This window comes from Taudactylus pleione, unplaced genomic scaffold (assembly GCF_031769625.1).
Source record: "Taudactylus pleione unplaced genomic scaffold, aTauple2 ptg000201l, whole genome shotgun sequence".
Classification (NCBI taxonomy): domain Eukaryota; kingdom Metazoa; phylum Chordata; class Amphibia; order Anura; family Myobatrachidae; genus Taudactylus; species Taudactylus pleione.
This window is the reverse complement of record NW_028284603.1, coordinates 13,191,253-13,215,560: the sequence shown is the minus strand read 5'-3', so window position 1 is coordinate 13,215,560 and position 24,308 is coordinate 13,191,253. Positions and strand designations below refer to the sequence as shown.

The 24,308-nt window shown below is 46.2% G+C and overlaps 1 protein-coding gene across 1 annotated transcript in view; it reads right to left on the bottom strand.

Moving 5' to 3' along the window:
- The window catches only part of LOC148518205 (uncharacterized), a 108,481-nt gene that overhangs the window by 73,236 nt on the left and 10,937 nt on the right, over window positions 1-24,308 (bottom strand). The window contains exons 4-9 of the mRNA XM_088477509.1: window positions 23,804-23,970; window positions 15,951-16,081; window positions 15,349-15,515; window positions 12,532-12,617; window positions 9,294-9,374; window positions 6,165-6,276 (exon numbers count right to left, since the gene is read on the bottom strand). Coding sequence (XP_088333635.1) covers window positions 6,165-6,276; window positions 9,294-9,374; window positions 12,532-12,617; window positions 15,349-15,515; window positions 15,951-16,081; window positions 23,804-23,970 — 744 coding nt within the window. The remainder of the gene's footprint in view (window positions 1-6,164; window positions 6,277-9,293; window positions 9,375-12,531; window positions 12,618-15,348; window positions 15,516-15,950; window positions 16,082-23,803; window positions 23,971-24,308) is intronic.

The window sequence follows — 24,308 nt, the reverse complement described above, 5'->3', positions numbered from 1 at the left end:
AAGAGATATGGTAAGAACTTACCTTTGTTATCTCTGTTTCTACGAAGTCCATAGGGTCCACAGGGTTGACCTTGGGGTATAGGTTGGGAACCAAATCCGGGCACCACGCAGTTAAAGCTTTTAGCTCCCAGGATGCACTGGGTCCACTCTCCCTATAACCCCACCCCCAAGCCAGAGGCACCTCAGTTTGTAAGTAGCCAAAGGCCGGAGGAGGAGAGAAAAAGAGAGAGAAAACTGGAACACTCAATAACCATACTCACAGAAATGGGAGACGGAAAACCGGTGACCAGCCACACAGCCCATATGAAGCCAGGTGCGTCAGGGCGGGCGCCCTGTGGACCCTATGGACTTCGTAGAAACAGAGATAACAAAGGTAAGTTCTTACCATATCTCTTGTTTTCTACTTCAGGGTCCATAGGGGGTCCACAGGGTTGACCTTGGGGATGTCCCAAAGCAGTTCAACCAAGGGTGGGGACGCTCCTGTGCTGAGAGGAGAATCCGTCGCCAAAAAGGAAGCATCCTGAGAGGCAAAGGAAACCAATGCCTAGAACCTTAAAAAGGTGTGGACAGAAGACCACGTGGCCACCTAGTAAGGCAAAACAGCCGAGGCGCCACAGCGAGCCGCACACGAGGGTCACATGGCCCGAGAAAAAACAAGCATCAACAACAGGAAGGCCTACCCATGGGTAGGCCCCTGAGGAAGACCTACGAGGCCATCCAGCCAACATTTGGTTATAGGCCGGCCATCCTTTCCTGTGAAAACCAGAAATCTCAGACCACCAATAAGGAGTCCGATTTCCGTAAGGAACCTGAACGGATCACATAAATCCAAAGAGGCCAGACCACAGTCAATGAGGCCACACCAGCCGAGAGGACTGGGGACAGAATGGCCGTACCATAAGTTCCAGAATAATATGGAACCTGAAAACCACTAAGAAGAAACACAGGGCGAGAGCAACTCCCACCCTGACATGATGCCCTCCAGAAGAGGGAGCCACATGAGAACGCTCCCAATTCAGACACTCTCCTGGTTGATATAAACACCCTGAGAGAAAGAGAGAGCCTAAGCAATAGACCATGTAATGGCTATCACAACCAGCGGTTCCATTGACTGTCCCCGGAGGTAACGAAGAACCACTACTTACTCCCAAGGAGTCCCTAGGGAGGACAAATGGAGGCATAATCAAGAAAACACTCCAAAGGATGAACTGGATACCACAGTGGAGCAATTCCATATCTTAACCATACTGACAGTGTAGAGATCCGCACTGTCAGGAAGACCAGGCCAAGTGTGAAACCCAAGCCAGCCGGAAGGAATGCCAGAATATCTGGAAATCCTGGACACCGGAGGATTGTATCGACAGGTACAATACCATAAGATTTATGGCTGCCACAGTTTGTGGTAGGTCCCAGCAAAAGCTGATCCATGTGCTCTAATCATTCCAACGATGACAAAGCCAGGGAAGCCGTAAGACCACTGTAAGGACACAGTCAAAGACAAACGACCCAGGTCCAAGGCAAAACCAAGGACCCTGAGACAACAGGTCCGGGCAGTGAAGCATCAGGGATGGAGTATCGATGTAGAGACTCCGAAGATCCAAGTACCCCTGACATCTGGGGCAATCAGGAGCCACCAGCAGGAAAGCATCTCCGTCTCGATTGAAAACACTTCCAAAGACCTCGAGGAAGAAGGGAGACCGGAGAACACAGGTACACAAAGTGGAAGGACCACTTCACCGACAAAGAGTCGCTGAAGGTTGCTTCAGAATCCCCAGAGCTGGACTGTAACACCATAGTGTGATAAAGTCAGAAGGCCATGAGGGTCACCTCAGGGGGGCCCCCCCTGCTCACCAGGAGATGAAACCTCTCTTGGGGAAGAGACTAGTCCCCGGGATGCACGTCGTGACGGCTGAGGACTCCCGCTTCCCAATGGAGAGCTCCTGAAATGAACGCTGCCGAGATGGTCGGGAGGAGACCCTCGGACTATGTCCGAATATGTGACATACCTGTCATTGCCACCCAACGAACAGTGTTGCTAAAAAGGAAGCCACTGTCCTGACCCTGTCGGACTGAACCTTTTCAGGTTCACCGGGAAACAAGAGTTATGCCAGAGTAAGTTAATTGACAGGGTGGAATCGACAGACGTCCAACTGCACTGAAAAGGATTCGATCCAGACACTGTCCATAGCAAAGAAAACCCTGGACGAGATGGCCATAGCCACCCGGACAGGGACCGACTTGCCTCCGGAGAGAGCATCATCGTTTGATCAGTTATCCGACAGAAAAAACTCGTTCCATCTGGAGATGAGCCATTTATGGAAAGGCCTGGAATGGAACTGAGCCCATTCCACCATGCATCCCAGAGTGTAAAGACATCTGTCGACTGCGCAGACAACCATGTACTCCTAATGGAAGAGAGGAGATTCCGTCTTACGCCAGAAGAATTCTCAGATTCTGAGAATCCAGCAGGGATCCTAGATGAAGAATACCCAGAGAGGGATGCAGGGAGGACTTTTTCCCCGTTGATTAAACGTCTGCACCCTGAAGAAGCCACAGTCATCTTGACCTGGCCGTAAAGTACCCCGGTGATCCCGCTAAGAGCAGGAGGCCGTCCAGGTACAGGAGCATTGGGATATACTGAACAGAAGAACTGTCAGAAAATCCAAAACGCTGGTAAACCCCTGTGGGGCTGAGGACAGTCCCAACAGGCAGAGCCCGAAAAATTGTAAGTGTTGCTGTGATACAGCAAACCTCAGCCCATGCTGAGGAAAGGTCTCTGTAAGTACCCGTAGGCACGCGTCCTGTATATCCAGTGATACCATAAAGTCCCCAGGTTCCAAACATCGTATGATGGAGCATAGGGATTTCCTCCTGAGCCCAGGTAGCTTTAGGAACTGGTTCAGGGAATTGAGACAGAGAATAGGCCAAAGAGGACCATTCAGCCATCGCACCAGAAAGAAAGCAGAACAACCAGTCCCTCACTGAGATAGTGGGGATGGCCTAATTAGCTCCGCTTACCGCAACAACTGCATAGCTTTCTGGATCTGTAAGGCCCTTGTAAAGAGGGCGTACCCTCCTACCCACGTAGCCGCGGCAACTTGACACTAATACCGGGCGAACTGAGAAAATCGGTATCTCCCAGTTGTAGGCCTGTCCCGTCAGGCTGAAGAGATATCCGTAGGTTCAGAAGCAGGATCGGCTGGCAGTCCAGGCCTGCTCGGTACTGGATATGTCGGCCCTTGTAGATGCCGACAGTCTACGAAGAAACAGACCTTTAGGCTGACCCAGAGGACAAAAAAGACTTAACAGACTTAGTCTGAGGCCTTGTAGTGGGCATAGCTGAAAGCGGTAAACTTGTCGTTAGTAATACTGCCAATGTTACTACAATCTTGTCAAGGTCAGGACCAAACAATATCAACCCTAAAGATGGTATCTGCACCTCTGCATTCCCAGAGCGCAGCCATAGGGTATTACGGAGGATACAGTCGCAGCCGGAACTCTGAAAGTTAGGAGACTGGTATCCAATATAGGCATTTCCACCTATGACAACAGCATATATTACGTGAGCGACCAAATACATTTGAACCCCCGACGTGTTGGAGGGGAAAAAACGTTACAAATGCATCAACCCAATATGCAATAGTATTAACCAACCATGCTATAGCCATGGTAGGATGGGTAACAACTCCTGAAAGCAAGTATACTGATTTCAGGCAGAGTTACCACCTACGGATCCGAAGAATCCGACCACGCAGGAATGGGAGGCGTAGTAACGTCTGTAATCAGACGAGTAACACGCCCATCCCCCCCAGGAGGGGCTCGTGATGACCCTCAGGGAATTTGGGACAGGAGGCCAAACACTGTTGTAACACCTCCTATCTGGCAACAGCCAGAGTCCCGCTATGCGATCCACCCGCTAGTCAGCAACAGGGAACCCGAAGGCACGCAATACTGAGGGTGTATGATACAGGTGCAGGTCAACATTCACTCTAACCAGAATGGACCTGCTACCAGCCCTAAAGCAGGGATAATAATACCTGAAATAGGCTTCCCCCCGTGTAAGAGGGAAAGAGCCCCGAACAGTACCCAGTTCACGGCAGAGCCAACTGGGAAGTAACCACAGGGCGTCAACCACGCCAATTAGCGTTTCGTAGAAAACGACATCCACCCAGGGTGGCTGTTGTGGTAATCCCTGCAAGGGGAATGACAGACTATTGTGGCACCAGGGGGAATTCATATACTGCGAAAAACCCCTGCAGGGAGCGGTAGTCTGTGTCACAGGGGAAGAGTGCAAGAAGCTGCGAGATACCCTGAGATGAAAAGGGCAGTATGGTGAAGTAACCCCAAGTGAGGTACAACAATGGGGCCCGCCCGGCGATCCTCAATTGAGAGGATCCCGAGAAAACAAACCGCCCAAGGGGGTCGTGAAAGAGGCCAGCACCAGATGACGCCACATACAGAACCCTTTATGAGTCAAATCCTCCGCACTAACACCTGCAGCACATGACTTGCAGGATAGTAAAAATGGGTGCAGTATAACGCTCTATCTCCTGGTCAGACATATCTGACCAATCTTGGCGGAAATATTAAGCAGCACTATACTGGTCCTGACTGATGCCAAAAATTAGCTGCAGGGACCCATTTTCAGCGTATGCAACACACAGTTCCATCTAAAATATGGCAACGTGCAGCACGCAACAGTATGTGACAAACCACACAAATATTAACAAGTATATAAATGTGAGGTCTCAGAACCACCCTAAGTACAGCTGTATTAGGGCAGATAAAGAAAAGGGATAGATATACACTGACAGGTGAGAGAATAAAGTACAGTCAGCACTAGCATAAGTCACATACAATGCAGATATATACATATATACATAAACATGTCATATAATATACTGCACTATTACACTGCATTCAACTGCCCAGATTCAGTGTCTGGGAAGGCTACAGCGCTGTGTACACTGACCTGATGGTGAGGTACGCAGGGGGACTGGACTCACTGCCATCTCCAGAGATTTCTGCTGCACCACAGAGATAAAATGGCCGCTGGAGACCTCAGAAGAAGCGTGGCCCGCGGAGGAAGCAGCTCAGCGACGGCAGACTATGGATACTGAAAGGCGCGCTGAGCTGAGGGGAGGAGCCGCTGTAACAGGGAAGGCTGCCTCCCCTGGCCGGCTATTAACCCCCGGGACGCCGGCTCCCTGCACCGATCGTTAAGTCCCTGGTGGTCTAGTGGACACACGGGGTATGGGGGGCCCGCCGCCACTGCCGGCGCCTCCGGTCTGTCCCCTGAGACCGGAGGCACAGGACTGCATTTGAAATGCGCGGATCACCGCAAGCGGTGATCCGCGACCTTACCTGCTCCCCGTGGATCCGGCAGCAGTCCTGGGCGCCCACAGAGTCCGGCTAGTACAGACTCTGGGGTCCCGCTGAGATCCCCAGATCTGTACTGGCGTCTCAGCGCCAGCGGGGTGACGGAGCGGCAGCTTAGACGTCCTATGGACAGTCCGACGCTGCCGCTCTGAAGAGTCCAAAGTCCATGGAAAAAACTTTGTCCCTAAAAAAATAAAATAAGCTTAGGGGCTGCTAATCAGCTCCCCCTGCGCTAACGGTGACCCGACTCCGGCCGGGCACCAACTTAAACTGAGGTGCCTCTGGCTTGGGGGTGGGGTTATAGGGAGAGTGGACCCAGTGCATCCTGGGAGCTAAAAGCTTTAACTGCGTGGTGCCCGGATTTGGTTCCCAACCTATACCCCAAGGTCAACCCTGTGGACCCCCTATGGACCCTGAAGTAGAAAACGCTAATTCCTGTTAACATAGGAACACAAATATAAATTGCTGATCTTTTCATTTTGAATCAACTTACATTTATGTTTAGTCAGTGTTTAATATAGATTGGATGACAAATTTCATTGATCCTTATTAAATCTACCTCTAAGTTTCTAAAAATGAAAAATGGAGGTGTTGCCTATAGCAACCAATCCGATTGCAGCTATCATTTCTTTTTTGCATCCTAGACAATAACAGACATAATCTGATTGGTTGCCATGGGTAATACCTCCACTTGTCTGTTTTAGAAGATTAAGTTTTATTTCACTACACGACAAAGAACTTACTCCTGGAGATGGGTTTGGAATATATAAAAAATAAATGTTCACCTGACTTGGGCAGGCTCTGTTTATAAAGACGTATCTGTTCCTCTGCTTGGCGGCACAGCCTGTCTACATTACTGCCATGCCCCTGCTGAAGCCTCTTTTCCCAGCTTCTCTCCTGTGTATAAATGTCAGCTGTGAGAATAAAAGCACTATGTAGCAGAACAATGAATAATAATAATAAGAATGACAATAAATACGTTGATTGTCCTTTATTAGAAAGTCTGCATTCATTACTATTTATCAATAATTTAGTGCACTTACAAGTTGGTGATTTAATTGCATGTGTGATTTTAAACCAAAAAGGTATCATTTATAGTTTCTGCATTCAATTAAATTTCATTTAAAATTAAGACATCAACTTGTATTAAAAAAATACAAAACATAATAAATAAGCGAATGTTTATAGAAAAATAAAATAAATGTAAGTTAACACTGCTCAGCCACAGAATGGTAACCGGTAACAAGACTAGGTAGGTGGTATAAATATGGCAAGCATGTGCAACAGAGCTGTAGGTCAAGGAATCGTAGTCAGTGATGCATTATCACATTTTTTATTTTATTGTGCTTGTTAAATTTAATGAAGTTCACTGTAGCAAGTCATAAAATGGCATAAATCTACTAATACGGGATACAGTAAAAATGCCAACAGCCGGGAGGCCGTCTGTCTAAAGTAACGGCGCGAGACTAAAGACAGGCGTCGAAATCCCGACGCCCGTCTAAATTCCGACGCCAATATGTAGACGGATGGCTTCCCGAATGCAGGTAAGCCTGGCAGTGTTAGCGCTTAGCCATGGGGGGGGGGGGGGGTTAGGTTTAGGGTGCAGGGAGAGGGGGTTAGGTTTAGGCACCCGTGAGGGAGGTTAGGGTTAGGCACCACCCCAGGAGGGTTAGGTTTAGGGTGTGGGGAGGTTAGGGTTAGGCACCCCCGGGGGGAGGTTAGGGTTAGGCACCACCAGGAAGGAGGTTAGGGTTAGGCACCAGTAAAGGAGGGTTAGAGGGAGGAGAGGGGAGGGTTAGGGTTCTTACCAGCCCCAGTCAGGATTTCGAGCGTTCAGACTTGCGGCGCCGGGATTTAGTCAGACGCCTTCCCGGGCGTCGGCATTTCATACCCCACCCACTAATACTTGTACTTTCTGATACTCCGAGCAAAAACGGCCTTACACAAGAATAATATACAAGGGTATTTTTCTAATAAGGCTTCTAAATCTTAACCCCTTACATGTTAGATGCAGCTTCGATGCAATTCAAACCCCTGCAGGGAAGGGGATTAACTTTTAGCACAGTTATACAGTTTATTGCAAGATAGGCATGTTTTAGTGATCAAAGTAGCTGGAAAGCACAATGAAACTGGTAAAAAGTCTAACTCTATTGCTAGAGGAAGTCAATTTATTTTTAATTTCATGTCATTTATGGGCCATGGAGAAATGTAAACTCTTTCTAAAGGTATAGCAATTGTTAAAAACAATAACATAAATCTTAAATGTAAAGGTAAAACACAATGGGCCAGAAAACAGACCTATGTGTGCCTGCGTGGAAAGAAAAATGGCTGTATGCAGAGTTGGACACATTTTGGGCTGCACACGACGCCAATCCACATGCTTGGTTTATACTAATCATCTTCTTCATCATCAACAGTGTGCACCAGCCTAAACTAGCTGCAAAAGTTATGTTTGAAAAGTGAAAACGAGTAGTTACTACTATCCTTTATTTATATGGTGCCACAAGGGGTCCGCAGTGCCTTACAGAGTTCATAAACAGGAACAGTATAAACGCAAAAAAACCCCCACAAACAACATGACTAATGGTGGGTACACACTACACGATATGCTCCCTGAGCGATATCGTGTAGTGTGTCCCTGGCAGGCTGTGCTCAATGTCGTTCATGACATTGAGCACAGCTGCTGAACGATATCATTAACGATATCGTTCAGCGCCGGGCTCTCTCCCCCATTCCCTGATCTCGTCAGGTTGGCCTGCATGTCAGCCCGATGAACAATGATGACGAACGAATCGCGGGAACGCGCGTCGTCGTCATCGTTCATCTTTTTGGGGTTAAAAATGGACGATAAAGTGGACGACTGAACAATAACGATATCGTTAAGTTGTCCACTTTATCGCCCAGTGTGTACGCACCTTTACAGTCACGGGACCCAAATTGGCCATATCCAAAGGTTTGGTGCCATTGTTGGCAGAGAGGAGATGGTGGTATTAGTGAGGGATAGAAAAGCACAAAAGGGACGAGGGCCCTGCTCGTGAGAACATACAATCTAAAGGATTATCCAACTCTGCACAGCCCGAAGTTACATCAACACGCCCTCACTGAACTTTGCTGTGAGAGAAAGCCCCATCACAGCCCAGTTACATCTCTTAAGGTGTAAGCAGCAGGCCCGCCAAGAGCCGTGTCGGGCCCCGGTAATAGGGGGCGTGGCCTAATCGGGAAGGTGTGGCCACGCCCCCTAGCCGAGAAAAGAAAAAAGATTTTGCGGCTCTGCGCGCTGGGGAGGGGGGGCGCAAAGCCCCCCCGCACAGGCATAGGAGACTGCTGTGTGCTGGGCTGCTGTGAGGGGGGGAGCGTCGCTGGACCCGGGCCCCCGCCGGGCCCCTCAGGAAGCCCGGGCAATCTGTACCCGCTCCCCCTCCCTCTCGGCGCCCCTGGTAAGTAGAGGTGCGGAGAGGGAGGGAAAGCTAATTACTCGGGCCCAGGCTTGATGGAGGAACCTGGGTCCACTTCTGTATCCGGTGGTGACATCCTGATTACTTTTGGAGGATCCTGCAGCACTTCCGGCGGTGACTAACGCTAACCCTAACTCTCCCCATAGTGCCTAACCCTCCCCTCCCCTAACCAACCCCCTAGTCCCGTAGTAAGACCCTAACCCTCTGCTGCCGCGTCCTAACCCTAACCTTCTGGTCACTGGAGAACGTTGACATTTCACATGTAAACATTGTGAGAATGTTGACATTCTGCATATACCGACATGTTCAATGTCGACATTTCAACTATGTCTACATAAAAACTGTTGACACTGTGTTGTCGACATTATGAATAAATGTCAACTTTATGACTACATCAATTTTCAACCATAATCTTTACGATTTCCAAGGATTATTTTAGTATAATAGTGAATCATTTACCTGTACGGTGTGCTTTAGGTAACGTTCTGATGATTTACTCATTGATAAGTCTTCCTTATACCACTCTGCTTCTGTTACAGTCTATTAAAATAAAAAAATAAATACCTAAAATAGCTTTATTATTGAAATGACACTTGCCAGACAGAATATACAACCGAAATAACATCAAATCAATATAATTTAGGAGCTCACCCATTAAATCTTTAAGAAAGCATTAGGGAAGTAATTTTTTATAACTTAGGGCCTGATTCAGACCCACTCGCGAGCGGCTGTCCGCTCGCAAGTGGGTCGATGGTCTGCACTGAGCATGCGCACGACGGAGGGAGCTCCGTCGTGCGCATGCGCCAGACACGACGAGCGAAGGACTTTCCTTCGCTCGTTGTGTCCGATCAAAGGGGGCGTGCTGTCAATGTTGATTGACAGCACGCCCCCTTTGGTGGGCGTGCCGGGGGCGTGCCTCCCTGACGGGGGCGTTCCCACGGGAACGCCTCCCGTCAGAAGCCGGCCCACTGACATCACTAGTGATGTCAGTGGGAGTGATTTTGGCTCTGATAGAGCCAAAATCACTCCGGAGCTTGCGGTTGAAAACCTCAACCGCAGGCTCCGGCTCGCAATATCGATGGTCGCGATGGTCACGACCATCGCGGCCATCAAAATGCACGCTCGTATAGCCTGTGGGTGGTGACCCACAGCTATACGAGCGTCCAGGAGGACGCTCCATGAAAATGGAGCCCGGCCCTCATGCAGAGCGTGCGCTCTGCTCAGAGCGTACGGCTCTGAATGAGGGCCTTAATCCCATCAGAAAACAAACTAGTTTTTTAACCTATTAATGAAAGTGATACATACAGTATGCATGTTCTACATATGGTGTGTAAGTCTATATGGTATTGTACTGGGTGTAAGTCTATATTATTGTACTGGGTGTAAGTCTATGTTATTGTACTGGGTGTAAGTCGTATATGTTATTGTACTGAGTGCAAGTCTATGTTATTGTACTGTGTGTAAGTCTATGTTATTGTACTGTATGTAAGTCGTATATGGTATTGTACTGGGTGTAAGTCTATGTTATTGTACTGTGTGTAAGTCTATGTTATTGTACTGAGTGTAAGTCTGTTATTGTACTGTAAGTCTATGTTATTGTACTGTGTGTAAGTCTATGTTATTGTACTGAGTGTAAGTCTATGTTATTGTACTGAGTGTAAGTCTATGTTATTGTACTGTATGTAAGTCGTATATGGTATTGTACTGGGTGTAAGTCTATGTTATTGTACTGAGTGTAAGTCTATGTTATTGTACTGTAAGTCTATGTTATTGTACTGAGTGTAAGTCTGTTATTGTACTGTAAGTCTATGTTATTGTACTGTAAGTCTATGTTATTGTACTGTGTGTAAGTCTGTTATTGTACTGTAAGTCTATGTTATTGTACTGTGTGTAAGTCTATGTTATTGTACTGAGTGTAAGTCTATGTTATTGTACTGTGTGTAAGTCTATGTTGTACTGTGTGTAAGTCGTATATGGTATTGTACGGTGTGTAATTCTATGTTGTTGTACTGTGTGTAATTCTATGTTATTGTACGGTGTGTAAGTCTATGTTATTGTACTGTGTGTAATCTATATGTAATTGTACTGTGTGTAAGTGTATGATATTGTACTGTATTGTATGGTAGTCTATATGTAATTGTACTGTATTGTATGGTAGTCTATATGTCATTGTACTGGGTGTAAGTCTATATGTCATTGTACTGGGTGTAAGTTTATAGCTTATTGTACTGTGTGTAAGTCTATGTTATTGTACTGTGTGTAATTCTATGTTATTGTACAGTGTGTAAGTCTGGAGGGTTATGTTTAGGGCTCCCGGGGAGGGACTTAGGGTTAGGCACCCCCCCCGGGAGGTTAGGGTTAGGCTAGGGGGTGGGAGGGTTAGGCACCCCCGGGGGACTTAGGTTTAGGCAGCGGGGAAGGGGGAGGTTGGGTTTAGGCACTTAGAGGGGTTAGGGTTAGGCACGGTGGGGAGGTTAGGGTTAGGCACCCCTAAGGAGGGTTAGGGTTAGGGGGGTTAGGTTAGTAAATATTTACCTTTATGACGATCAGGATTTCCTCCTTTGTCGGGCAGCCGCTGTCGGGAATTGAACCGCCGGCCATGTAGTCTATATGTAATTGTACTGTGTAAGTCTTTATGTTATTGTATGATATATATTGTAACATTATAGGGTCTGATGCAGAGTTGAATGTAAGTTGGGTGTAGTTGCTGCTGTATTGCTACGGAGTGGCATGAACGGAACTAAGCGCATGATTCATTACAGATCGCAACTGTAATTATGCACGCAGACGGCCGATTGTTGCATACTGTGCATGCATCGCAGTGCGCAAGTCCGAGGGCAACACTGCGATCGCAGTGACTACGCAGACACATCGCAGAGTGATTGACAGGAAGTGAACATTTGGGGGTGGTGACGGGGGGGGTTGGTCGGCGAAACGTAGGCGTGTCAGTGCGTTTGAACGCCATTACAGGGGTGTGCATAAATTGGCCATTGTGATGGCATACGCAGATTGGGCTTTCACTGCGTGTGATGAGGTTAGCAATTTCTGAGTAAGGTCAGACCTGTTGTAATTGTGCGTGAGGCTCCGATGGTACCGATGGTTTCGCAGACTTGCACATTATTACGGATGTGAGTAAGGGGAAGTGGGAGACCTTATGTTGTGCTGTGACGGCATAGCAATTGTAAACATTAGCATATTTTCACAGAGGGTCCACGTGCGTAATCGCAGCTGCGATTCATAATGAATCAGGCCCTCAATATGTATATTTGCCTATACTCTGAGATGTGCGTATCTCTGCGGCCAGACTGACACAATCTGGGAGCTTCATATCCTCATTATTAGTGCGCACGTGCACCAGCCCTATCTCTGTCATGAATTAGCCACGTGTGCTTGAGATGTGTATTTTTACACCCCTTTTGTGACCAACTCTGCCCCATAAGTGTGTGTGGGGAAGATGTACTAAGCATTGGAGAGAGATAAAGTACCACCCAATCAGCTCCTTACTGTCATTTTTCAAACACAGCCTGTAAAGTGACTGTTAGGAGCTGATTGGTTGCCACTTTCTCTCCAAGGCTTAGTACATCTCCCCCACATGTATGTTAATGGTTGTTCTCGATGAAAAATGTGAAGCAAGGAATATAATGTTGATAAATAAATTTAATAATAATATATATTGCACTATGTAAACGTGTCCAACCTTAGGATCCAATTCTGTTGGTGGTTTGAACAGGCAGCTCCTTGCATGATCACCAAACTCTGACAGCTTTATAATGTTTCCACATCCTGAATAATAAAAGTCTGACACATCAGTTACTGTAAGTTGGCTATTCTGTATAATACATTAATATACTATGAGCAACTTCATGTGAGCAGTTACGGGGTCTATTTACTAAGCAGTGTTAGGAGACAGAGTAAAAAGTGATAAGGTGCCAGCCAATCAGCTCCCAACTGTCATTTTTCAAACACAGCCTGTGACATTACAGTTGGGAGCTGATTGGCTGGCACCTTATCACTTTTTACTCTGTCTCCTAATACTGCTTAGTAAACAGACCCCTAAGACATAGTTGGGGTTATTTATGTGCAAAAATATAGCTATACAGCAAGCAATCAGCAACAGTAATCTTTCCACAGCAAGTCAGACCATAACTTCTAAAAGCTTGGACAGGAATCACTGAGAGAGACTGAGGGGGATATGTATCTAGCCATAAGCTGGGTACACTACACACCTATACTATGCTCAGTCCGATCACCCGATAATGCTCCTGTTCGCATCTTATGTGCTGTTTAATATTTGTAGATCCGACTTCCCGATTCCATAGAATCCTGGACATACTGTGCTATGTCTTCAGTATGTATGGTACACACAGGCTGCTGACAGGGGGGCACACTGCACTGCTGTTCGGAAGGGTTTAACCCGATCAGCTGCTGAATAAAAAGGTGCGTACCCAGCTATAAAGGTGCGTACCCAGAGATAAAGTGGAGAAGTTGCCCAAATCAACCAGTCAGCTTCTGTCATTTATCTAGCACACTTTGGTGGAAATGCACTAAGCCTAGGAGAGTGATAAAGTGGAGAGTACCAACCAATCAGATCCTAATTCTAATCCTCATTTTTCAAACACAGCCTGTAAGCTGACAGTTAGGAGGTGATTGATTGGCAGGCAGAGACAAAGAGCATCGGAGCCTCGGCATTTGAAATATGGAGCCGGCCGCGAGCCAATCACAGCTCAGCCGGCCGTTCCTGTCTGGCTGCCGTTCCACGAGCCGTGATTGGCTCGCGCATGGCTACATATTTTAAATGTAGCCGATGCTCTCTCTCCCTGCCTACCACCCGTGCATTCCGCACTTCTGCCACCTGGGCCCCCTCTATCTCCGAGCTCGGAACTGGAGTCCCAGCAGTCTTCCCCTGATGGCAGCCCTGGATAGAGGTGACATCATCAACCCGGCAATAAGTCGGTTCGGGCCGCCAGTCCGAAAGGGGTCTCATCCGGGTGCGACCCTGGGTTTGCAGTGTGAAGGGAGTATTAATCTTGTCAGCAGATGTGGCTCTGCATGTCTGACTTGGGACCAGATATGGTTATATAGTTGGTTCCAGGCTTACCATAGCATGAATGCAAACGTGTCGTGATTGTCTGGTACAGCATGTGATAAACTGCATAAACTTTGTTACACGTTTCTTGTTCTGTGCTGGGGATTTTTAGTAGAGTGAGTCACATCTAGATGCAGCCATTTGAATGTCTGAAAATCATCAGGTACTCACCCAGGTGAGTAGTCTATGTACCGGAGGGAGGGACGTGGCAAGTTAGTTCATGACCCGGCGGAGGGGGGTCCCGTTTCGGCACCCCCTGTACCGGCTTCTGTGCACACCTATATTATATATATATATATATATATATATATATCTTACTGTACCTTATATCTTACTGTTAGTAAATGGATTTCCGTATAAAGCAGTTGCAAATCTTTAGATCATCGTTATTTGTCCAACACGAAAATTATGTCTTGCTCATGCTACTTAAGTAAAGTACCAAAATGGGGAATAAAACATAATGTTACAATCTATTTTCGAATGGGTTCATTATGTTTTGTCACCACTCATTATCTAGTCACAATAATGTCGACAGGTACAAAATGTCGGGAACATAATGTGGACACACAATTTTCAGCCTAACCCCAAAAATTTCTATAGTCGACATTTTAACCATGCAGACATGTAGATGAGTGTTGACATTATGGTGTCAACCTTTTGGCTGTCGTGAATGTCGACATACTGACTAGATACCTTTCAAATTACTCCTTACTTCTCTATACTAGTTTGCAATCAGGAGTGAATTAAAGCAAAGCCTACAGCAGCATCACCAGCAACTTAATCAAGTGACACGGGACCTCATTCAGAGTTGGTCGCTGCGGCCGCACGGTCGTACGCCACCGATGTTCGCTAAACTGCGCATGCGTAAAGTTCGCAATGCGCGTGCGCAAACTAGCCGCTACGATCAGAAATTTCTCTCTCCTTGAACACAGCCAGGTCGGTAGTTTGAGTGACAGATTGAGGCGTTTGTGGGTGGTAACAGGGGAAGGTGCTTGAAAACGGGGGAGTGGAGATCCGAACGCAGGCGTGCCTAATTATGCGAACGGCGTTTAATGGGAGTGCATAATTAACAAAGTAGTGTCATGGCACACGTGACATGGGAGGTTTGTACACTGACATGATCGTAGAGCTTAAGAGAGGGTATGGTCAACCTTAAGCTCTACGACCAGTTTCGATGGTTCCCGATGGTCTCGATTAATCCTTATATGCCCGGAGATGGCGTGTAATGCGTAGGGGGCGTATTTTTTTGTATTCCGGCCGCTTCCTCCCCTTGGTCGGCCAGCTAACGATCCGAACTTAGGGACGCAACTTGTGAGTGCATCATTTGCATATCCGGCCCCTTTTCCCGTACGACCGTGCGGCCGCAACGACCGACTCTGAATGAGGTCCACAATGCTTGGGTTGGAACCCTGATAAAGATAGCGGTACCTCGGTAAGCAAAACCGCAGAAGACTTTTGCTGCTGACATGTTCATATCTAATTCATACTCTGGGACCCTCCAGTTCTCACTAAGAATAGTCTCATCCAGTGGATCCGTTTTTGATCTTCTTGTTAACAGATCCATGCACGATCCTGATATTGTGTGTTTTGGGTTACTACAAAAAAAAAAAACAGAAACACAGAAAAATAAAAAAACATATATGAATGTAAAAATAGCTACTTCATTTGCCAACAGTGGTTATAAACCAAACAACTTGCCATGCCTTCTGCTTTTAGGATGTACCATACAGGCACTGACACAGTGAAGTGACCCAGTTATTCTCCTGTCACACAGGGCGATCAGCCTTTGAAGACACGACCTCTGAGCATAATCTCTCCTGTGTAGCAGGGGGCGAGCATTCCTCATTTACTTTAATGTGTCAGCACACAGTCATTTGAGCGCTATTTTCAATATGGAAATGTGTCAAGTGTTCAAAGTGTCTGCCTGACATCACACTTGACATTAGACTGTGTATGGGATAAATGAGGCAACAGGCCAATAATATAATATACAAGAAAACAATAAGGTTTCTTTCTCTGATTTATCTTACCTTCCTTTAATAGAGACTGGTCTGTAAAAGGCAGTAAGGGAAATAGGACACTCATAATTCATCTGCTCCTGGGCATCGGCAAACTGGACACAAAATGGCAGCTGTGCCCGTGTAACAATAATACCGTACACCTAAACATCAAAATAAAGTATTAAGCACACACGTTTATAAGTATAATACATGGGCAACTGGTTGCATTCTTTTAAACACCTAATAAGCATTTGGAATTAAAGAACATGGTCAGTAGGGTCATTTATGCAGAACACAACCCATGTGTCACAGGGCATCTGTATATGTGCAAATGCACCTACTCGTTCAGGTTTATCCATACGCAGGTGCATGCTCTCATTTAGCCGATGGTCTACCCATGCTTCCGTGCATACAATTATTACAAATTAGATAATGGGACTTTAAAGTGTTCGTCTTACACAGTAAATGTCACCTCCAAGCATCTCCTATCATCATTTGGCCAGTTCACCCTCATTAGTTAAGACAATGTATATAGGTTTCACTTTTAAACTAAAAACCCGCCAAATTAAATTAAGGGACTAATTTGTTGACACAAGACGGGCAAGATCGCCCCCCCACTACCCTGTCTGTGTAAATTTACAATCTTTGTGTACTATTTTAGTCATGGTCTACTGATCAAACATTAACTACTATCATTTATCGTTCAAAAAATCGTTCACTTTCTGAGTTAAAACGATGAACAATTATCGTTCATGTGCGTTCACTTTTGTAGTTCAGTCAGACTGACCAACTCAACGATTTTCAGTAAGAGAATATGCCAAAATCGTTTGTAGTTCAAAAAAATCGTTCATTACGTTTAGTAATTTTCCCTTGAAAAAATTAACGAAAATCGTTTACTAAAATCGTTCATTTACTAAATCGTTGTGTGTGTATGCAGCTTAAAGCTGGCCACACATCTAAAGATTATCTGTCCAACCAGCCAACTAGTTGATTGGTTGGAATGAAAATCTGGTAAGGAATACAGGCCCTCATTCAGAGCCGCTCGTTAGCGGCAGTACGCTCGTTCCGAGCGATGTTCGCACATCTGCGCATGCGTACGGTTTTTTGTACGCATGCGCAGAACCAGTCAGTGCGGACGAAAATCGTTTGTACGCTATATAGCGAGTGCCTGCTATTTTGAGTGACAGATGAGGCGTATGTGGGTGGTAACAGGGGAAGGTGCTTGAAAACGGGGGAGTGGAATTCGAACGCAGGCGTGCTTGAAGGTCAAAACGGGCGTGCATAATTAATCCAGCAGCGTCATTGACCACGTCACTTGGTTTTTTTAAACTCAGAACTGCTCGCAAAATAGCGGTTGAAAAAACCAACCACAAGAATAGCGAGCAGTTCATATGCTGTACGATGTACTCGATTAATCAAATAAATAGCGGACATGACGTATGGTGCGAGCGGCCAGGGGGCGTTTTTATCAAATAAACGAGCGTATGTTTTGCTCGCTCGTTCAGACTTAGAGGTGTGAACAGACTGCAATTTGCGAACGGATCATTTGAATAGCCACCCCTTGTTTTTGAACGAACGACCGCAAATAGCGAACGGCTCTGAATGAGGGCCACAATCAGCAATTTGCTCCCAAACGCTGAAAAATGGACCAAAAGTGTTGTTTGAACAAATAGTTTAGATCAAACATTTAACAAACTTGTCTAACGACCATTTTCATCTGTTTTCTGGCATTTAGGAGCAAATTGCTGACCATCAGTTACTCCCATACGTTCCAAGATTTTCATTCCAACCAATCAACTAGTTGGCTGGTTGGATGTAAGTTGATCTAGTGTGTGGCCAGCTTAAGGCAGCACATCTTTGAAAACAGGGGACCTCTAAATAAGGATGTCCCCATGTGTGCTCCGGCCATTATGGGGGAGATGGGGCACAATAACAGCAATGTAATTTTACTGTTGTGCAGGGGGATATTTACTGTCTATCATAAGTGATTACCAGACAATAGCTACTAGAGGGCCATATGATTTGAAAGAGGGGACTTCGCCCTCTTTCAAATGTGAGTGACACTGAAGGATGAAGATATTTTTCTGCAGTGTAGACTTTCGCTTTTGCTTTGACACTGTAACGTAGCGTTTCACATGAAGATACACCCGCACACAGAACATAGGCATGCTGCATATCATTTTAATCAGCAGAAGCTGCTTGTGCTAACTATTTGCATCAATGTGTGATTAAGATGCATTTCAAGGTAAAAAGGCGCTACCAAGTCACACGGAGCATATGTAGCGGGACCTGTTGCGCACGGAGGATAGATATATGTGGACACATCTGTATGTGCCTGTGGGACCAAGCAGCACATAGCTGAAAAAAGAGGAGCCAGAGTAAAAGGAACAAATTCAGTCAAATAAGATGAACTTTATACACCAAAATATCTAAAGGAAACTACCTATATAAACTGGACTCGCTCTCAAGTACCAAATCCAGACAAAGGTCAAGGCAGGCAGAGATGTGAGCAGGGTCAGCAACAAGCCAGGCCAAGGAACACAGAATTGCCAGATATAATCTTCCTTCAGGATCTTTGCACTTAACATATAAAATGCACCCAAGATGGCTGCCTCATCTTATATCTTCATGGGCGAGATGAACAACATGTGGAATTACTGATTCAGTGGGAATCTTGTAAGTCATTTTTTATTTATACCCACGGCATGTCACTGTATGCATTACCTATCTTGCACACTGTAACCTATGGAATTCAGTGTCCGTAACTAAGGGTGAAGCAGAGTCATATGAAACTCAGATAACACATGGACAAAATTTAGTGAGGCCGTTTCATTGCACAGCAGGGCATATAAAATGTAAATTAAAAAAATGCATATCAGCACCCCCTCCCATAATGATACCAGAACTCAGCTTGGTAAGGATTCGGTATGATTTACCGCCGGCAGCGGCAGCCCGACACAGGTGGAAATTCCGAACGTCGGAAGGTAAGTAATGTATTCTATTCTACCCCCTAACCCTCCCTTATTTGTGCCTAACCCTAACCTTCTCCCCCCCCAAGTGCCTAACCCTAATCCCCCCTCTAAGTCTCTAAAACCTAACACCCCCCATCCCCGCCGCCTAAATCTAAGTCCTCCGGGGGGATGCCTAACCCAAACCCTAACCTCCCCCGGGGGTGCCTAACCTTAACTCCCTTTGCCCTAGCCTGACCCGAACCTCCCAGGGGGGTGCCTAACTCTAAGTCCCCCCCGAAAGCCCTACACCTAACCCTCCCCCCCCGCAGTTGTCCGTGTCCGGCATCCCTTCGATCGGGATGCCGGGAGCCAGTGTAGGTAAAATGACAGGCGTTGAGATTTCAACGCCTGTCATTTAACCCTTGCCGGGATTTAGCAGTCGGGAAGCCGGCGGTCGGCATTGCGTCCGCCGGCTTCGCGACTGTTTCCCGCTTGGTAAGGTTGTGAAAATTGCGGGTTGTTGAACAGAGTTGGGTCCCGGCGCAAAAGACGCAACCAGCACTATAACGGTGGGGTCTATCTGTTATAAAGTCACAGAGCTTCAGCCTTTTCAGCATGGGTCTGGATCTGTTAGGGGAATGGGGTCCATAGAAGAATCCCCCCCAAAAAACAGCCACATGCTGAAAGTACAAAGGTTATTCCCAACACCCATGCCTGGTGGTTGTTAGGCTAATAAATAGTTAAATGATAGAATTCAGCATTCTTTTTGTGTCCATCATAAACTGCAAGGAGTATGCAGATTCTTGTAGAACGACAAGCGCCAGCTTCCTTTGGCATCCAGGGACCAGTAGGATAAGATATCACCTAAAATACCACCTAGATATTACCAAAAATAAGACACGGTAATAAAAACAGAAATATTCAGAGAAATAATTTTATTAAAATAAACATTCCCTAAAACCTTCTTTAAATAATTTATTATTGATCAAAATCCAGCACTAGTGACAGTCCTGTCAGCTATTAACAAATACAGAACATCGATACAATGTAGTTCATTGATACATTTTAAAGGGCAGACTAGATGGGCCGAGTGGTTCTTATCTGCCGTCAAATTCAATGTTTCTATTTTTTAATGCCTCGCACTGAACAGACTGGGGCTATGTGACATTTAAAAGGGGGAACCAGGGGTGTATCTTGTGGTCCGAGCGCCCCTGGCAAACTAAGGGACTGGCGCCCCCCTCCAATGACTGCTTCTACTTAAAAAAAAAAAAATAACACACACTGGGGGTAGTTTAATTCAGACACCTGTAGAAATAGGGAGAATATTTTTTTTTATTTTTATTTTTAATATATATATCTTTTATAGAAATTACTCTATTGCAAACCACTATTTATTAATGCCAAAAAACACAGGAAAAGCTTGAAAACATAGCATCAAAAACAAACATGCATTATGGGTAAAATAACTTACATATATTCAAATTGGACTGTCTACACCGCATTATGCTTTTTAACTTTGCCATATAATTCACTGGTAAAACAGCCCACTTGGGTCCATTGCAATCTCACACACAATAATAAAAACAGTGCATAAGGATCACGTCTTAATCCTGACACCAGTGTATCCACAACCTATAAAGATCATTGTCAATTCCCCAATACTGAGGAAAAGATAAATTTATTAGTACTTACACTGGAGGTAGTTCAACTTACACGCCTGTAGAAATAGTAGGGAGACAAAATATATATATATATATATATATATATATATATATATATACACACTTTTTTTTAATATATATATATTATTATATTTTTTCAGTTATAACACTTACCACATGCAAGCACTGTTTATTAATTTCTATATGTCAACAACACAGGAAAAGAGGGCATCAATAACAAACAAGGGGCCTGATTCAGACCCACTCGCGAGCGGCTGTCCGCTCGCAAGTGGGTCGATGGTCTGCACTGAGCATGCGCACGATGGAGGGAGCTCCGTCGTGCGCATGCGCCAGACGCGACGAGCGAAGGAAAGTCCTTCGCTCGTTGTGTCCGATCAAAGGGGGCGTACTGTCAATGTTGATTGACAGCACGCCCCCTTTGGTGGGCGTGCCGGGGGCGTGCCTCCCTGACGGGGGCGTTCCCACGGGAACGCCTCCCGTCAGAAGCCGGCCCACTGACATCACTAGTGATGTCAGTGGGAGTGATTTTGGCTCTGATAGAGCCAAAATCACTCCGGAGCTTGCGGTTGAAAACCTCAACCGCAGGCTCCGGCTCGCAAATTCGATGGGTCGTGATGGTCTCGACCATCGTGGCCATCAAAAAGCACGCTCGTATAGCCTGTGGGTGGTGACCCACAGCTATACGAGCGTCCAGGAGGACGCTCCATGAAAATGGAGCCCGGCCCTCATTCAGAGCGTGCGCTCTGCTCAGAGCGTACGGCTCTGAATGAGGGCCAAGGTGCATTGTGGGCAAGATAATTTGCATATATGCAAATTACCTTGCAAATAGAGCATTGTGGTTGATGTGGTGCTTGCACTCTTTTCCTGGAAGGTTGACATATGGGAATTAGTGAGTGGTGATTGGTATGTGGTGGGTATTGTGGGAGAAGAGATATATTAGAAAAAAAAAAATAAGAAGCCTGATACACATTAACAATCAATGGAGAACACTGATAAGAGCAGAGGAGACAGGAGACCAGGGATCATAGGAAGATACGCCCCTGGGGGGAACCTGCTGTGTGGATCTCACGGTCACAGTGTCACAAGATCATTCTTTCATATCCTAGTGCTGGCTTACAGATTTTGGGCTCTATTTATCAACATTATATTTACAAAAATAATGTTTTCACACCCTTTTCACATTATTTTAGTATCACCTATAGTTATTACAGGGCAATTGGAGTAGAATTCGTAAAATTCTACTCCAACCCCTAAGTATCACTTATTTTTAGTAAAGCAGATCGCATTTACCATAACTGTAATGGGAAATGTGATCCGACCAGAGGGCCTGATTCAGAGCCGCTCGTAAGCGGACGCTCGTTCGCTCCGAGCGATGTTCGCACATCTGCGCTTGCGTATGGGTTGTAATGCGCATGCGCCAACAAGTCAGTGCGGTCGGAAATCGTGTGCTCGCAAAATAGCGAATGCCTGCTAATTTGAGTGACAGGATGAGGCGTTTGTGGATGGTAACAGGGGAAGGTGCTTGAAAACGGGGAGTGGAGATCCAAACGCAGGCGTGCCAAACAGTCAAAACGGGCGTTTTAAGGGTGTGCATAATTAACAAAGCAGCGTCATCGACCACGTCACTTGGTTGTCTTTTAGCCTGAACTGCTCGCATGATTGCGGTAGGAAAATGCTACCACAAGAATAGCGAGCAGTTCATACGCCTTTCGATGTACTCGATTAATCTAATACATAGCGGAGATGACGTATGATGCGAACGGCCAAGGGGCGTCTTTACAAAATAGCGAGCGCATGTTTCGGATGCTCGTTCAGACATAGAGGCGTCAACAGACCGCAAAGAGCGAGCGCTCAATTTAAATAGCCAGCCCCTTTTTCTGAACGAGTGTCCGCAAATAGCGTCCGGCTCTGAATCAGGCCCAGAGTTACTAAAAATAAAATGGGAAAAAATACAGGGGGAAGCCCTGTGATAATAAAGCCACCTGGAGGTGGCGTTATCCAGGGTCTCCCCCGGTTACCGGCCTCCTGCCCTGCTCTAACGGGGAAAGCAGAGCCGGGAGTCGGTCCCAGTAATCAGCTGTGTGGTCTAAACAGACCGCAAGCTGATTACTGCAAAAAAAAAAAAAAAAAATAGTAAAAAAAAAAATTTACTTACCTGACTCCAGGGACCGGTGATCGGGCCTCCGGGGATGACTCCCCTCTGGTCAGCTGGTCTTCCATAGTGCACTGCGGCCCGGTCATCAGGTGATCGGGCCCCAGTGCAGTATGGGAGATCACCTGACCGGAGGAATGGAGAACATCACCGGAGGCCCGGAGCATGCAGGTAAGTGCTATTAAGGGAGGGGGGGGGGCGTCGCGGGGGGGTCCGTGATTGTGGGGGCAGGGCTTAGCGCCGGGGGTGGGGCTTAGCGCCGGGGGGTAGCGGTGTCGATTGGTCGGCGCATGCGCGGGCACTTAATCACGGTATTTTTTGCGAAAATACCGTGATAAGGCTCCGAAGGGGATTTGCAGGGACAGAGCTTTATTGCAAGCTCTGTCCCTGTAAGGGATTTGTAGTAAATCCCTGTGATATTGCCTGAATTCGCAATGCGAATTCACTCGGTAGTATCACACTACAATCTGCATTCAATATGCGGATTGTAGTAAATAGAGCCCTTTGTGCGGACGGTGGGGGAGCATACGACCCTTTGCAGCTTATGCATCCAGCCCAGGCTATGAGCACTATAGGTGGTATCACTTTTAAAGAGAAGGGGTGCGGGTGGGTGTGTTTCAGGCCATTTTTTAATTTATAAAACATGCAAAGGTCAGCACAGATCAGCCTCTGCCCTCTTCTCCTATTATGTCCACCTATATCCCTTATAGATTGTACAGTCGTATGAGCAGGGCCCTCTCTCCTTCATATTCTCTATATAATTATGCATCTATATGACTTTATATTCTGTCTGTATTAGTCTGTACTTATGTATCTTGTCGCCAGTTTTCTCCCCTTGTACTGTATGGTGCTACAGCAGCCTAACCATAACGTAACATGTACTGTCGACATTGTGACTATCGACATTCACAATATCTACACAATAACCATGTAGACATTGTGAATGTCAACATTTTCACTGTAGACCTTTCAATATTCTGAATTTTGACATTATGACTACATACTATACAGAGTAATCTGTCTCAAAGGACATGTGTAGCCTGCACTATCTAAAGAGAAAGTAAGATTCATGAACATAAGGGCAATTTGATACATCACCTGTGATTTGGTGCCATCAGCAGAAAGGACAAGCACTTCTATCAGGGTATCTCCAATCGTGATGGAGACAGGCTCTTTGTTATCATTCCCATTCACTGTCACTTTCATCTGACTGTCTTGGACCACAGGCTGTACACTTATACTGCTTTGGAAATATGGAACGTTACCTAGTTGTGGAATAAAACAGAAAATTAAATCATACTCATCACAAACTAAGATGGAATTTTGTGCCACCACAATTCATGATAAGCTATGGTATATCGGGCCGCATTCAGCAGTGCATGCTACACACCAATAGCCAGGAGAAGGGGATGTCCCTCCCCCTTCAAGGTTGAGATGCAACCACATTCGACATAAAAAACTGTCCGCGCTCGGTGCCCGGCATCACTTTGATCGGGATGCCGGGCGCCAGTCTTCCAGCGTCGGTAAAATGACAGGCGTCTAGATTTAGACGCCTGTCATTTAACCCTCGCCAGGATTAAGCAGTCGGGAAGCCGGCTGTCGG